The sequence below is a fragment of the Corylus avellana genome, chromosome 6 (genome assembly GCF_965113065.1).
Source record: "Corylus avellana chromosome 6, dhCorAvel1.hap1.2, whole genome shotgun sequence".
Classification (NCBI taxonomy): Eukaryota; Viridiplantae; Streptophyta; class Magnoliopsida; order Fagales; family Betulaceae; genus Corylus; species Corylus avellana.
In genome coordinates this window covers 2,845,107-2,861,200 of record NC_142495.1, presented here as the reverse complement: position 1 = coordinate 2,861,200, position 16,094 = coordinate 2,845,107, and the positions used below count along the sequence as shown (strand labels likewise).

The window sequence follows — 16,094 nt, the reverse complement described above, 5'->3', positions numbered from 1 at the left end:
TGCTCAGCCTGTTAGCCAAAGATAATAAAGACACCATTTAACAAGAACTGAACATTTGTCTTAGGAGTTTCCGACACACACACAAAGCACCCATAGAACTTATTAAATGTGACATTGCCGCAAAAGTAGGTTAAATACAACAAAATAAAATCTGAATCGTAAAATGATTTTGAACGGAACGGATCCTGTTCCAATTTTTGTTACTTACAATGAGAGGTATCACACCAAATCGTATAGTAGTTTGATATTACCATAGTTATTCAAAAATTACACACGTATGTAGAGTTCATGTTCATGCTTTTCACTTGTAAAAGTCACAAGTTTTAGTTGCAAACTCTCTGGATTGATATGGCAATGGCTCTAAAACAAGCTGCATCAAGCTTCTCAAGTTATGCCTGTAAATTGCAAAAACACAAACAGTAAGGATAGGTCTGGGAATATCTGTATCAGCAGGAAATCATTACAGTCAAAAGTTTTTTAGGACAAAAAGTTTAGAAAGAGTCTGGGTTATCTTGCCTTGCTAGTGATGTTGCTGGATAGCCAATCAAGACCTTCATAAAGCCCTTGGCCAGAAGTGGCAGTTGTAGCTTGTATGTACCTGAATATACAGGTGTGAGTGTAAAAAGATCGAGTCTTGTATGGATAAGATGTCACAAGTGAGAGTAGTTAATATAGTATAGTTAGACTAAGAGCCTGTTTAAAATTGCGTTTAAGAAATAGAACTTTTAAATCAAAAAGCTTTTTTTTTTTTTTTTTTTGTAAAAGCTTTATTTTTAAGCTTTTGTCAAAAATGCGTTTTGGCCATTTTTAAGTTTTTTGGATCCTTAAAAGCACTTCTAATTTTTCTTACCAAACATGTATTTTTTTATCAAACGGATAAATACAAATACTTTTGGGTCGAGTGTTGCCCCAATATGCCACCAATTAAACAAGTGAGGGAAATCATAACCAGAGACGGAGGGAGGGGGGGACCGGGGTAGGCCATGGTCCCCCCCCAAAATAAGGAGAAAAAAAAATTATAAGTAAAAATAAAAATAAAAAAATAAAATAAAAGTAAAGTAAAGTAAAGATTTAAATTTAGTCATTTGGACCCCTTTCAAAAAAAAATTTGGCCCTATTTTTAGATTTTTTGGCCATATCCAATAAAAACTTTTGGCTCTATTCTTAATTTTTTTGGGCCATACCCATTAAGTTTTTTTATTTTTGGTCCTTACTTTCAAATATCTATTTTTTGGCTATTACTTTCAAATGCTCACTTTTTTTTTCCCCTTACGGTAGTCTTTATTTCATTAAAAAAATCAAATTAAAATAATTTTTTTTTAATAAAAGAAATTCTAAAGAACTGAAAAAAAAAAAAAAAAAAAATTGGCTGGCCCCCTCCCATAAATTTTTTTGGCTCCGTCCCTGATCATAACTAGATTAATCTATTTTAGTTCCTTAAAAGCTATTTCATCTTCAACAATATTGTTGTTAGTTGTTCTTGTATAGGTTTTAGAAACTTGTTGAAGACTCATAAGAAACACAATATACATATATATACCATCGTCGCTGACGGAGTGAATGCAGGCCTAGTTTATCTGTGATTTCAGAGACACTCATAGCATTTGGAAGGTCTTGCTTATTGGCAAACACTAGCAAAGTTGCATCACGCAGCTCATCCTGCAGAAAGCAAAGGTAAACTCAAAAGATATTATAGAGTTTCTAGTAGCTTTTGCTGTAAATTCTGCAAGAAACCAAAAAGAGCAAATGAATTGGTCAAGTGTGAAGAAAGATGTAGTGATTACCTCACTAAGCATCCGATGGAGCTCATCTCTGGCTTCTGAGACTCTTTCTCTGTCATTACTATCCACCACAAATATAAGACCCTGGGTGTTCTGAAAGTAGTGTCTCCATAATGGTCGAATCTAGATTATAAGTAGAAAACAAACGTTCCTGATTAGCTTGGCTGACTATGTGGAACCCTAACTTGTATATATTCTCCAAGTACATAAGATGGTGCAAAATGTCATATTGATTGTTGGGTATTAGAAGAAAACAAGGTTTAGTTCAAATGATCATGTTTTATACCTTGTCCTGCCCTCCAACATCCCAGACGGTGAAGCTAACATTTTTGTATTCAACAGTTTCCACATTGAACCCTGGCACATAAAAAATTAAATCCACTGATCAATATCTTCATATCATTTCTGATTTTTGTTGGAAGATAACAGCTTGAAAAGAAATCTCACTGGATATAGCTGATTGAGTTCCAAAAATTCTTTTTGACAAAGCAGATGAACGTACGAAGAAATCATTAGCTAGCTTTATTGAATTATCTTTTCTACTAGCTGATCATCTTTTGGTAACACATGTACATACCCACGTATTTGGAAGAAAAAAAGGAATCTGACAGAGATTCAGATCAAATAAAGGCCTTAATTAACCTTAAGTAGTCTAGAAAAGTATGATGCAATTGGTCATCATGAACATGTCTACGTGTTTCATGGTTGCTTTTTTGAAATGTTTACGAGCACCAAAAGTTTGTTTGTTCACAAAAAAAAAAGACTATTTGTACCAATAGTGGGTATGGTGGTAACAATTTCTCCGAGTTTCAGCTTGTAGAGGATGGTGGTTTTTCCTGCAGCATCAAGACCTACCATCAGAATCCTCATTTCTTTCCTTGCAAAAAGCATCTTCACGAATCGAGAAATTGCCAAACCCATTGCTGCCTCTGCTTCAGCAAAAAGGGTAAATTCAAGACCAAGCTAGATATATTAGACAAAAAGGAAACTCAATCTATGAAGAAGAAAGGGAAGAGTTCTTTACCTCAACAGAAGCTTGTGAGGAGGAAATACAAGTTAGGCCTTCAAATTGGCTGAGAAGCAAAGGGAAGCAAAATAAAAAATATATGCTTGTGTCTTAAGTAATCATCAAGAATCATACGTGGACCGAGGCATAAAGTGGAAAGAGAACAGGATTCGCGTGAAGATTAGAGAGGAATAAAGCACTGTAGCTTTGTTTAGCTTTCGGTGGTTCCCCTATTGTCGTTTGGCATACATTCTTTGTACCGTTGGGATAGATAAGTGTCCAAGTCAGTGGACAAGTTGGGCGAGTGAAAGAATATGCATGATGTTGCAGAAGGAAACTATCCCATTTATGGTTTCATATTCAGGCAATTGCAAGCTTCTCATATGTTGGTTTGTGGTGTAAATTTTTGTTTAGATTGATTTGCCCGTTTATGATTTTTCCAAAACATGGAAGCTGACCCATCAGTCATAATTTGATTAGCTTAATTAAAAGCCTATTTGCAAAACTGTTTCCATTAGGCAACATATGGTACATCTTGCTCTTACCATTTGGCTTTTGCATTCAGCAACATGATAATCAATGTTGTGGAATCAAACTGATGTAGAGACCATCCATCCAATCAATGACATAGTGCAGTTACAATTCAACTTTTCTCATGAAAGGGAAAAGAAAAAGAAAAAGAAAACACCCTGCTGATGGGATTTTGATAAAATAATAATAAGAGGGTAATTTTGTGCTGCTATTTTCTAGAGGAAGTAGCATCCTTGACAGACTGAAGGGTAGATGCGGCAGCAGCAGCAGCAGCAGCCAAGAGACCACCACTAGTGGTTGAATTTCCAGAGCAATGGGGCTGGTGAATCACCTGCACGCTCCTCACCTCTTGGCCTTGCCCCGGTGAAGACCAGCACTCCACCGTGTCCACCCTTGTTTCTGTTGCTCTCTGTTCATCCGTATTCTCCTTCCCCTAATAATTAAATTCATCAACTCAGTCTTATTTTACAAAAGGAAATTAATTATGAAACAAAGGATTGTGATTATACCTTTATGGCTTGAGTGTTCATGTTGAAGGTTTCTCAGGCCCAAAAGTAGTAGAAGTGTTGAAGGTGAACGTGATTTTATATTATATGAGCTTTCTCGTGTGATCATTAAGAGTTTATATAATTTAATTGTTCTCTCTTTCTTTTCATATTTTACGGAGAGTTGGTCGTTGGTTAGTTTGTTCTCAGAGAACATTTGGGTAGCCAGAAGATCAGGAGTTTGCATGGTGGTCAAAGTTCTGCAACCAAACACAACCACATGATACCCATTAGATCCAAAGATTTACATTTTCACCCCACACCATTAGGTCCAACTCGGTCGCGTAAGAAAAGAACTAAATCCACTAAAAAGCATTAAAAAATATATGGCTATAAGGCCATGGATATCCTCTTAAATTACTCCAAAATAATACATCTTAGGTAAAAGCAAGTAACATAAAATCCAAGCTGCAAAAAGGAGAGGATATCATTGTTACATCTACCAAGCAGACAACTTGGAGCTCTGAAACAACTTGGTTTGTATATAGATATATCCCATGTCCCTTCCATCACTTGTTGAAACTACATTTGACACATTAAGAGAGGACCAGATATATGTAGGCTAGATGTTCTATGAAAACTGTTCTGTGAAGATGGGATTGAGATTACATCCAAGAAAGAAGGGGATAATCAGTAAGTCATAAGGGGTGACCCACTGCAATGGACATCGGAAGCATCAGACATCCTTTGCTTCGGAGACAATGTTGCAATGGCAGCAGCATCGACATCAAAATTCACAATGATTTTTCTCTTCTGAGTTTCCGAACTGTTCCTCTCCTCCGAAACCTCAGCAATGGGACTCAAGGCCTCTGCTTCCTTATGGTGAAGGGACAGCATGGCTTGAGCTTCTGCTACCACAGATGCATCATCCTCTGTAGCATAAAGAATCTTCTTTATTGCTCCAACAACCTGCCAAAAAGAATGGAAACCATCGATTTCAATTGCAAAAGAGTACTTTGCCTTGCCACAAAAATGAAATAACTTCGGAGTACTTACAGCTAAATGTTCTATCTCAGGACTTTGGCAGAGAATCTCAATATCCCTCAATTTCGCAAAGTAGAAATCCCTCTCCTTCTCAAGACTGTCCACTGACAGCTTCAACTCCGTGATCTGCATGGAGGATAGTATTAGACCCTCAACAAGCTGAACCAAAATTTCGTGTCCTGCACAAACTTAGTACCTGTTCATCGTATGCCGGGCCTCCACTAGATGTGGGTCTCGAGGCCTTTACGGACTGATTTGCAGGATTCCCAGAAGCCACTTCAGTCCTTCGAGCACTGTGGGAGGAATGACCCTTCGGGGCAGTGGTAGAACCTTTGGTTGAAGATTGTGATGGAGCCGCCTTCTTGCTTGCTTCTTTTCCTCCCTTGGAAGACTCTCTTCTCTCCAAAGGATTGTAACTAGCACAATTTCACCACCCATTTTAACATAAGCTTTTTCTCTCAGTCAAAACGAGAAAGTCACCCAAGTCCACAAATCTAGTTACATAGATTAGAAGGCATTTACATATATAATTCACCTCTACATATTCGCTATTGACACCAGTTTGTAAGAACAAGGAGTGCATCAGAAACATACTAAGTGTCAAATGCCCCTACATTTGAACAAATTTACTTAGATAGAAAACATAGGAGGCCTACTACACAAGGCGTCAATGCAGAGACCTCTAATCTCCTTAAAGAGAAGAGATTTTCACATCCCAGTCCGATCAAATTTAGTTTCAATTGGATTTTTTTTTTTTGGCAGTTTCAATTTCAAGTTTCTTGTAATGTCACAATCACATATCAAAACAAACAGCGCAAGCAAATAGCATGTATACTATCTCAATGAAGAAAAGAAGAAATTAGGGCAAGAAATTGAAATTACTTGCTCAGGCCACCTCCATTGACGGAATCGCAGTACCGCTTCATCCATTGCATGAACTCCAAATTATCAAGCGGCCTTCCCTTCACGAGCTTGGTCACCTCAATGTACTACGCAAGCGCCAAAAGAAGAAAAACAAACTTCAATAATAAAAATTTGAACAAATTTCAACCAAATGCGTAAAAAAATTAATAGAAACTTTAATAGAGAGACGGATCAACTAAAGTTTCAAGATCTACGAATTGTAGGGGCCAAATGCACAAAAAAATCAAATATAAGAGGAGAAAAAAAAAAACCTTAGTGATTTTGAGTTTGTTAAAGACGTCCTGAAGAACCTTGTAGTTCTGGATCATCTCGTACTCGCTCTTGGCGTCGAAGTTGACCTTGTGCATCGGCACCATCCCTGGATGAACGGCGTCCATCAGCTGGCAGTGGACCGCACCCGAACAAGCCTGAAACACACAGATCCGCCATATGCGCACATAGATTTGGATTATATAATAGAGAAAATTATTTATCAGAATGAATTGTGAGAATTAGGGTTTAAGCACAGTGGAAGAGCGAACCGAACCTCTTCGACTTTGGAGAGGCTGAGTTGGAGGGAGGAGTTGATCCATGCGAGAATCTCAGACCTTCCGACGAAGTAAGCCGAGTCCATCATGCCGATATTCGTCGCCATTTCTTGATTTCTCAGAGTGTCTGTCTGTCTGTCTCTCTCTGTCTGAGCGTTCAAGGAGAGTGCTTATACTTTTTAACGGCTCTGAGAGTTAGAAAGAGTGGGAATTTAAAAATAGGAGGAGCGGGATTTTTGCAATTCAAAATGGTTGGTTGGAGCTGGACTAAACCAAACCTATTGGGCCTGGTTCGGGTTCAGCGGATTAAAGGCTTTTCCTGCTCAAATTTGATTCTAAGCCCAGAAAGGCGACTAAACCAAACCTTTTTTTTTTTTTTTTGTTAGTTGCCCCCACACTTAAATGTTTAGTTCCCCCTATTCACAATGTGTTAATATTTACATTATTAAATTTATAAAATTTAATCTTAATTATGAAATAAACCTTTATATTTCAAGTAAAATAAAGAGGATTATAATTTAGGTCTTTCTCGCTCTTTATTCTATACATTACAATATTAGTTTTTTTTTGTGCACTAGATGAATAGCTTGTCATCTTGTAAAGATAAGCTCGAACTCCACTTGTGTATGTGAAAAAAATTAAAATAAACCAAATGTTTAATCTAAACCTTTAACACTCCACTTGGCTCCTACTCCCATTGCATTCATGTTTTTGGTCTTAGGGTGTGTTTGAGATTGCAATTTCATAGACAAAAAGTGCGATTTTAAACCAAATCGCAGAAAATGGATTGTTTGGTATTGCGTTTTTAAAAAATTGCAATTTTAAAATGCAAAAAATCAGCATTTTCAAATCGCAAGTAATGAGTTTTTTTTTTTTTTTTAATAATAATTTTAAGAGAAATGATCAAAAAAATCATTATTTCTACCATTAAATTTTTGTATGACCCACATGAGTTCACAAATCTAATGATGGATCCATTATATTTGTAAAGAGAGATGATTAAAAGATGGTTAAGAGAATGATGTATAACAAGTCTCTAATTTTAAAGGTTAAACTGTGATTTTAAATGTCAAATTGCGATTTTGCCAAACACTTTAATTGAGTTTTTAAAAATCACGTTTTCAAATCGTCAATTTTTAATCGTACTTTTTGAAATCGCAAACCCAAACCTATCCTTAGTAAAGATAGCACATGTAGCAAGGGATGGGAAAATAGGGGGAATAATGGAATAGGTTGACCAAGTGTTAAGAAGCGCAACTAATGTTACTTTTTTTTAGGTGAATATTTCATATTCATTAATTAAAAAAGTTTACGAGCATAAAACTCTTACATTAGAGAGAATAAAGTTCTGATAAATTATAGTCAAAGTTATGAGGTTACAACGTTATAGAGACAAACATAAAAATCTTATAATCAAATCATATCTATGACTTTAATATCCACTAACCCATATCCAATCTTCACTTATAGACAGATCTTTTATAGGCAAACTCAATCTAATATATAGGTAGCTCATATTCCCAACTTTTATTTTCCCAACTATAAGAGCAAAACCATCATATCGAAACTAATCGTCATCGACCTAAAGGCAAGGGCAAAAACCTCTACCCCCAAAGATCACGCATGAAAGTAGATCTAAGGAAAAGTCAAACCATTCTTATTAAAAAAAAAAAAAAAAAAAAAACACACACACACAAACACAATAAAAAAAAAAAATCAGCAAACAGCTACAACAGCTGAGACGAAGAAGGCGAAGTGCACTAGCCGACACGAGGTGGACAAGATGGAGCTGTTTTGCGTCGATGGACAGCTGGGGAGCCGGGGAGCACGGTGGGTTGGTGCATGATTGAGCAAAACCAGTTGAGGAGACTAAATCTAGATTTGAAAAACTATATCTAAAGCCCAAACGATTCCGGGAGGCAAAGAGCGGCACATCACGAGGGTGGATGGAAGCAACGCAACATAAGTAAAAGGATGACTAGAGCGAGTAGACTGGTTGGAAAAAGAAAAAATAAAAATAAACTGAAAAAAGAAGGGAAAAAAACAAGAAAGGGAGAGGGAAGAAAGATTGCTCCCACCTCCCCCAAAGGTCTGGTATTTTCTAAGTGTATGTTTTTTCCAAGTGACTGACGTTACTGATTACGAAAGATGTGCGTTTTCGTTATGACAATGAACCAAAATCAAATCGATAACACCCCTCCAGTAAGAAGACAAAAGGGATGGTAAGACCTCTAAGACTTAAGTGCCTAATAGACAGCCTTTAATTTCCTCTATTCGTACTCTTTGGACTAAAATACCATTGACCCACAAATTCCTTACCTATTTCGCACTCTTTACTCATAATACCCTTCTCCATAAATTTACATTCTGTTACATAGATAATACCAACTAAAATGTCTCCTTGTATTTATTTGTAGGCCATTAAAATTATATGATCGAGACAAGTGAGCCCCGCAATCTTAAATTTTGTAAAGAAATAAAAAAATCGAGCAGTCTAATAATAAAATATCTCATTTCTAGTCAATAATTTCCACAAACTTCAAACCATCCGGGGTCCAACAAATATAGGTTGTCGTGCCAATTAAATATTCCCATAAAATATTGGAAAAGCCAACAACATGATTTTATTAATCAATTAACACATGACATGACAAGCATCTACCATTACCAACATAACAATTTTGACTAAGATTTGTAGGGGAGAAAGCATTATTAATATCAGAATTCCTAAGTATGGAAGAAGAATTATCAGGGCAAATTAGTGTCACACAACAAGATGATCTGTTCAATGAGCTCACACAATTATAACAAAAAAAAAAAAAAAAACCTTAAAAAAAGACAAATGGCAACCTATGAGTTAATCATTCATACAGGATCTCTACAAAAGCGTCCAATCTTCTTAGGGGCCATAATAGTGTGATGACGAAAATGAAGGTGGAAATCTCTCAAGAACTTGCAGGACTTCTTTCATTGGCGGTCTTTTGTGTGGGATTGGAGAGGCACAACTATAGCCTAGCTTGAAGCAAGCCAATAGGGCCTCCTCTTTTCCTTCCAGCTCAGCTCGGATTGCCATGTCAGCCATCCTCAAAGCCCGGCTCTTGTCTTCAACCAAAACCCCACTTCCCTGGCTCATGTCATCCAATACTACAACCTTCCCCGTCAGCAGCTCAAGCAATATAACCCCAAAAGCGTACGCATCCCATTTTTGGTTGGGCTTTAGGCTCCTAAGCGACTCGGGTGCATGATAAGGTGATACACCAACGGAGCTTGGGCTTGGGCTGGGGCTCGGCCCATATGCTAGATCTTGGAAACTGTCACGTGATGCCGTGGACCTCTTGCTCCCGAAATTTCGAGCCGATACGCCGGCTTTATAGCTCGTGTCACCCGATACGAGCCTCTCGAGCCCGAAATCCCCTATCCTCGGCTCCATATCGGAGCCCAAGAGGATGTTGCTCGGCTTCAAGTTTCCATGCACGTGCTTCTTCTCGTGGAGATACGCAAGCCCTCGGGCCACCCCTTTTGCTATCTTGAGCCTGAATTCCCATGGTAGATGGCACGGCGAGGAGCCCACTTTCCCTGAAATTCCATGTCCATTATCAGATTCCGTCAAAGAGCAACTTGGCAAAATGTGTCACTTAAGATTATAACATAAATGGGGTTCACTTTCCATGAGAGTGACCACACAAAAAATCCCACATCGGAAAAATTTAGTAATCTGGGTACGTGTATCGCTATCACTCTCGCATGCGGGGCTAACCATTGACTTGTATGCATTCAAAACAATATCAGTTCCACCTACTCCACCGTCAGCAATCACTGCTCACAGCGCACTATAGAGAAAACCCTTAATAACATGCTAAAATGCGCCAAAAACAGAGAGAGAGAGAGAGAGAGCTTACTGTAACGGGCATTGGCGAGGCTGCCATTTGGAACAAAGTCATAGATGATGAGCTTCTCATCGACGCCCCAATAGAAGCCACGAATGCGAACCAGATTGGGGTGCACCAACTTGGCTATGACGCGGACCTGATTCTCGAAGTCTTTGAACCGCTCGACGCTGCTCTCACCAATCCGCCGGACCGCAAATGCAGTACCGTCTTCAAGCACAGCCTTGTACATAATGCTCGAACCGGTGGCACCCAATATGTAAGCTGAAGCCTTTAGCAGCGTCTCAATCTCGAGTTGTTTCTCACCGCCATCAACGCTCACCAATGTCCCTCCTTTGCCCTGCTCCTGCTCTTGTTGCCGTTGATTCTCTGGACCCTTCTGACCACCTTGGTGTTCTTCTTCGTTATCAGAGCCGTTGGCCTCTGAACCCTCTTCCTCTTCCGTAGTCTTTCGCAGGCACGACCACCTCGTGAACCCTCTTGACTCGGAGGACGATGATGACCAATCATCCTTCGCTGTGTTAGCTTCGTTTGGGAGTGCACTCTCCGCGTTCTTCTTCTTCTTTTTCTTCTTCTTCAACTGGTGCACGTACAAGAAAATCAAAGCGAGAATTCCAATTCCGGCAATATCTCCGAGCACAATTCCTATGATCGTTGCTGGTCTCATCCCGTTTTGCCTTCCTTGCTGAGATGACCCAGGTGACAAGTTTTCTGGGGTTGGATTTATTGTCTTTGGAATCGCAGCGATCGCAGGACGAGAAGTCGGAGCAGTGACATTAGGCGGAGAAGAAGGAGAAGAAGGAATTGGACACGGAGTGTTGGTTGGTTCCCCACACAGATCAGGATTCCCAAAAAACGATTTGGATGCTTGATTCATAAAAACAACAGATTTCGGGATTTCTCCAGTGAGGTTGTTGAATGACAAGTCAATAGTAGCATTACCTGAATTTTTCTCGGCAAAACGTGATGGGATTTTCCCAGAAAACCTGTTATAGGAGATATTCAAGTAACGTAGACTAGCACCACCGAAGTCAGGAGGAAGAGACCCATTCAGCAGATTCGAGGACAGATCTAAAACCTGAACAGCTTCGAACCCACTAGGAAGAGTACCAGAAAAGTAGTTGTTCTTCAAAGAAACAGAGGTCAGATTAGTCAGAGTGCTGAGATAGTTGGGTATATTTCCCGCCAAGGCATTGTCGGAGAGGTTAAGAAATTGGAGGTTTTGAAGGTCTATGGTCTCCGGTAGCTCACCAGAGATCAAGTTGTTTGACAAGTCAAGGAAATTGAGCTCGGTTGAGTTGAGGAGAGAAGAAGGCAGAGACCCATTGATAGAATTGTTGGAGAGGTTGAGATTTTGGAGGTGTTCAATCATGCCCAGATTGGCAGGAATTGAACCAAGAAGCTGAGAATTTGGAAGAGCCAAGCCGATCACCCGATGATATTGAGAATTGGCTAAGCCTCGAGTTGCAGTACTACATATCACTCCTTTCCATGAACATGGCGTCTGGTCGTTGTAGTTCCAGCTCTGTAGCACGGATAAGGGGTCACTGAGAACAGAGTCCTTGAAAGAAAGCAACAAAATGCCATCTGTGCTAAGCCCACGAGATTGAACTACAAGTAGAACAAATGCAAGAATTCTCCACCATAAATGGAGATGGACACTTTGGAAGCTCATCATTTTACACAGTGATCCCACATCTCTCCTATGCGAACAGACAGAGAGAGAGAGAGAGAGAGAGAGAGAGACAGAAGCAGAGAGGTAACTGAGATTTATGATGATGCACGGACCATGTGACTGAAGACTGTAAAAAAATGAGAACAAGCGTAGAAAATGCAAAGTACCTATATGCTCTCTGTGCAGCTCTGCAGCTACTATTAATTAAGGCTTTACTAGAAATGATTAAATGCCTTCACCGCTGTTTTGTTCCCTCGATCTCTTTCTTTTGCTCACATTCCAGCCCAATAAATAAACAAGCAAAAAGGATGGTGCCCGAATAGCATCTTTGCAACAAGACACCAAGGTGGAGTCGGGACACTGCAGAAACTCCCTCTCAGATTGACTTTATGTAGCCTGATTAAATTATTGTTTTCACCATTATTATATTGCCAGCGGTTACATTTTCTTTCTCCCCCAGCCGTTGCGTTGAAGTACTGCCATAGATTTATGACCTTGGGTGAATATTTTCATTTATTTGATTGATTCTCCAATAATTTAAACATGATCAAATAAATGAATTATCAATGAATCCACAGTCTAAAAGGGAAAAAAACTAATAAGTTAAACTACCTTTATTAAGCATAGCATGCAGAGGCAGCATTATTGTTGGGGGTCCAAAGGGGGTCCTAATACTATCTCATCCAGCATCGCTAATGGGTACTTGCTGAGAAATTTGATCTTCAATTTAATTCTCCACCGTTCAAACTATTGACTAGCAGGTATAAATCTTGTCTGTCCTGCTTTCAGAGGTACTAGAAAAATGTATTCAATAAAGTCTGAGCTCTCAAAATTAATATGACCATGGCCCATTTATCAGCAAGCCAATATCACATGCTAACACGTATCAACAAGTTGTAAAAGAGTTGTAGGCCTACAATTGATCGTTAACTAAACTGTATGGCCACCAGAATGCACTGAGATAGTGCTATGATTCTTCTTCAAGATGTCATCATTGTGATGATGGACTAGAACAGATGGACCACCATGGTAATTCTGCAGCAATTCCTAACACATTCTGCAGAATTGCCACTAGATTTATTGGAAAGAAGCCATACTTGATATTAGATTCTGGTTTTGGTTTTGGTCCTTCAGTGTACAGAGTTGCTTTACTTTTTTAGAGCCCCCAAAGGTAACCCAAACACATGAAATGCATCATGCCATCCAACATGAACTAATTCCTTTTTTCTATTCTCCTTTGCCCCCTTTTTTTTTTGTTGCCAAAATTCTTTGTGGCAGCTTTACTGGCTTCATTAGAAAATAATTCATGAATAAAAAAGTAGTTGAACCCCCTGTAATATTAAATAATTAACACACCAAATGTTGAAAGATCTGGTCCCTGCTTTGTTAGGTAGACCACATTGAGGATTTCTAATGCCCCTCTTGTTTAATAACAAAGCTTTTCATCTTGGTCTTTGCTATTCCTCCTCTTTCTCTAATTGCAAGAGAAAAAATGGTTAGAAAAGCTTTAAAGCGGTGACTTTTTCTTTATGTGAAAAGATGGTAATAGCTACAAGAGAGGCTGGAGGTGGACGTTGGGCCATGGCTGTTTGAGTAAGATGACCAAAAAGCGAAAAACTTTTGGAAAGGTCATGTTGGATCCACCAAAGCCAACGATCAGGATTTTGACGGCATCTTGGCAGTATGGATACAAGCATACAATATTACAATCACTCTACTTGTATCCTCCATAAACATGCTTCTTTATTTACTCTTATTGGTGAAACTGTTAAATTACCATTTAGCTTGGGTTCAAACTTCACCTCTCAGCCAAGTGGTTAGAGTAAATTGTGAAAGTCAAAAGTTGAATTTGAAATATTTGTTGAATATGTGGCAAAAACCTTCAACAACTTGAACATGCAAGTAAGAAGATTATAGAGATATGACTTTGTTTGTTAACGTTTTTTTTTTGTTTTTTTCAAAACAAAAACATTGACAAACAACACAACATTCAAAACTACTTCATATTTATGTCACGTGAAAGAGTACTATTATATAGTAGAATAGTCTACTAAATAGAATTACTCGACGTTAAAAAAAAAAAAAAAAAAAAAAAAACCACTAAAAAACAATATCAAACATATATAATAACGTCTAATAAGTCTAGTAACTTTGGACTGGAGTGAGAGAGGGGATAAAAGCCTCGTCTAAGGGTTTTTTCTTCTTCTGTTTTGCCTGAGCTTCCCAGAAGGTTAAAAAATAAGTAAAAACTGCAGAATTGCATGGCAGGGGCAGGGCAAACTTCAAGTCGTGAAGATAGCAGCTTTTTCACTTTTCTTCCCCCATTGAACGGATCTTGTTTCTTTCTCCCTCTCTTCATGGGTACGTAAGAAGAAATTGAGTCTATAACTTTGTACCATAATGTCATCCTGCTAGATTAAAATATCTTGTAATTTACTGCTAGCAATTTAACAGTAATTACGAAAGAGCCCGCATGAAAGAGCCGTAATTCAAGAACCTGGCATGTGGGTGGCTTTGGTGGGTGGTAGACAGTGGAGTCTGCTTTTGTCTTGGCCTCTTAGGAACCATGCGTTTCCTTACTCATTACTCAAACAGTACTTTTCTAAGATCATCTTTATCACATATACCCCTACAAAAGTGGGTTGAATCTCGTCAAAAAAGTTAAATTTTATCTGTAATTGCACGTGCTTCCCACTAATCTCAATTACTCATGTCCTTTGAGTTATGAAACCAGAAAGAGAAACAGATGCATGGTAATTAATGAACGTGTTTTTCTTTTATCTTTTTTCTTTTCTTTTTCAAATAGAAAAAGACATGAACGTGGAAGTGAGGAAATTGCAAACTGGCTTTAGCTTCGAAAGGTGGATCAGTCAACCCCGTGAATCCTAAGACATGAACTGGTCAACACATGTATGCAGATGGCAGTTTGTCAACACCATGGTTGTTTTTCTATTGCATTTGTCTTGAGTTCTGTCCACCCAGATGGGGATTAGAGCATTATCTCAATAGATTATCACGCAACAAGGACATCCCTCTTTAGCACATCAATACTGGCTACAAAATTCCAAATCAAAGGGAATAAATGAGATGTCGTTAATAACATTTTTAATACTCTTAAAATTCTAAGAATTGGATGAGCGTTCAAATACTAAAATTTAGATTGTCATATTCACAAACTAACATGACAATTCACATAATACTTATCAAGTTAACTATTAAAATATAGACCGCCGCAAGACATAGTGACGGAATTGGAGGTAACCGGTGTAGGCCATGTCCCCTCCCCCCCAACACAATGAAAAAAAAATTTAAGGTAAATTTTTTTTTTTTATGCCCTATTGCCCCTACCCACTAAATTTTTTTTGCTTTTAGCCCCTACTCATACCAAATTCTACCGTGTCTATATATCTTAATAAAATTGCCATATTTAATCTGTAAATTTCCATATATGGTTTTGAATGATATATTATTGCATCTCAGATCTACCTTCTCATAAAAGACGTGTAAAAAACACACAGTACTCAGAAGATTTTGGAACCATGGACACAGACTTTTTTAGTACTTATCTCTAGTCTTATCTCCAACATGTCATATTCGTTGATAGAAACTTGAGTGTTAAGTTGATAAATGGACAGCACTGCCGCAAGCTGGTGAAGCTATTCAATTTCTTGCGATATATGGGCCATGTGGATCTGCATCAGTCTCTGTTCCGTGAATAGTGAATTTTGCAATATAACGACGCAACACCCGACCCAACCAAACTCATTTGTTTCTCTTTTTGGGGTTCTGCCAATGCGGTCACAATCTCCGTGGGCCAACCTTCCGTACTTTGGTGCTCTATGGGCCAGGCCTAGAGTTAGGTTAATGTGGTGACATTGATGGGTTCCGATTTAGGGCTGGGTGTAAACAAGCCGAGCTTTGTGACAATGTAATCCAAGCCATTGATGGGTTCCTTTTGCAGGGCTGGATGCGAAAAAAATCCGAGCTTTGCGACAATGCAATCCAAGCCATGCAGACAATTGACTTCGTCGATCAAGGCCCAGAAATACTCCTCAAGTCAACTATTATTGTCTTCCGCTTTTAATTGTTATTTGTTGCTCATTATTTATTAGTTTAGTTCTAGACTTGCCAAAACAATAAACTTGTTTAAACAATGACTTTATGGAAAGAGACTTATAAAAAAAAAAAAAATGACTTTATGGAAAGAGACAGCTTTTGCAGCCGGCCCTAGGCT

At 38.5% G+C, this 16,094-nt stretch overlaps 4 protein-coding genes across 5 annotated transcripts; all 4 read right to left on the bottom strand.

The window, feature by feature from the left end:
- Window positions 1-3,134, bottom strand: LOC132187288 (ADP-ribosylation factor 1). 2 transcript variants are annotated; one of them, XM_059601554.2, is made up of 7 exons: window positions 2,806-3,127; window positions 2,555-2,710; window positions 2,068-2,138; window positions 1,785-1,904; window positions 1,541-1,659; window positions 517-598; window positions 1-395 (listed from the first exon to the last, which is right to left on the bottom strand). In XM_059601554.2, exons 2-7 carry the CDS (start codon window positions 2,700-2,702, stop codon window positions 390-392), a joined length of 546 nt encoding a protein of 181 aa, XP_059457537.2. In that variant the 5' UTR covers window positions 2,703-2,710; window positions 2,806-3,127; the 3' UTR covers window positions 1-389. The 2 variants fall into 2 exon arrangements, with proteins under 2 accessions (XP_059457537.2, XP_059457536.2); XM_059601553.2 differs by lacking the exon at window positions 1-395 and having other exon boundaries at window positions 508-598; window positions 2,806-3,134.
- A 392-nt stretch (window positions 3,135-3,526) lies between these two features.
- Window positions 3,527-3,857, bottom strand: LOC148584775 (uncharacterized). Its single transcript, XM_088517125.1, has 2 exons — window positions 3,828-3,857; window positions 3,527-3,751 (listed from the first exon to the last, which is right to left on the bottom strand). The coding sequence occupies exons 1-2, from the start codon at window positions 3,846-3,848 to the stop codon at window positions 3,527-3,529; spliced, it is 246 nt and encodes an 81-aa protein (XP_088373251.1). The 5' UTR covers window positions 3,849-3,857.
- Window positions 3,858-4,148: 291 nt separating this feature from the next.
- Window positions 4,149-6,483, bottom strand: EB1C (end binding protein 1C). Its single transcript, XM_059601500.2, has 6 exons — window positions 6,298-6,483; window positions 6,023-6,178; window positions 5,730-5,836; window positions 5,044-5,263; window positions 4,860-4,973; window positions 4,149-4,772 (listed from the first exon to the last, which is right to left on the bottom strand). The coding sequence occupies exons 1-6, from the start codon at window positions 6,403-6,405 to the stop codon at window positions 4,494-4,496; spliced, it is 984 nt and encodes a 327-aa protein (XP_059457483.1). The 5' UTR covers window positions 6,406-6,483; the 3' UTR covers window positions 4,149-4,493.
- A 2,488-nt stretch (window positions 6,484-8,971) lies between these two features.
- LOC132188254 (putative LRR receptor-like serine/threonine-protein kinase At4g37250) lies at window positions 8,972-12,228 on the bottom strand. The gene is made up of 2 exons (XM_059602671.2): window positions 10,198-12,228; window positions 8,972-9,874 (listed from the first exon to the last, which is right to left on the bottom strand). The coding sequence occupies exons 1-2, from the start codon at window positions 11,861-11,863 to the stop codon at window positions 9,198-9,200; spliced, it is 2,343 nt and encodes a 780-aa protein (XP_059458654.1). The 5' UTR covers window positions 11,864-12,228; the 3' UTR covers window positions 8,972-9,197.
- Between the last annotated feature and the right edge of the window lie 3,866 nt (window positions 12,229-16,094).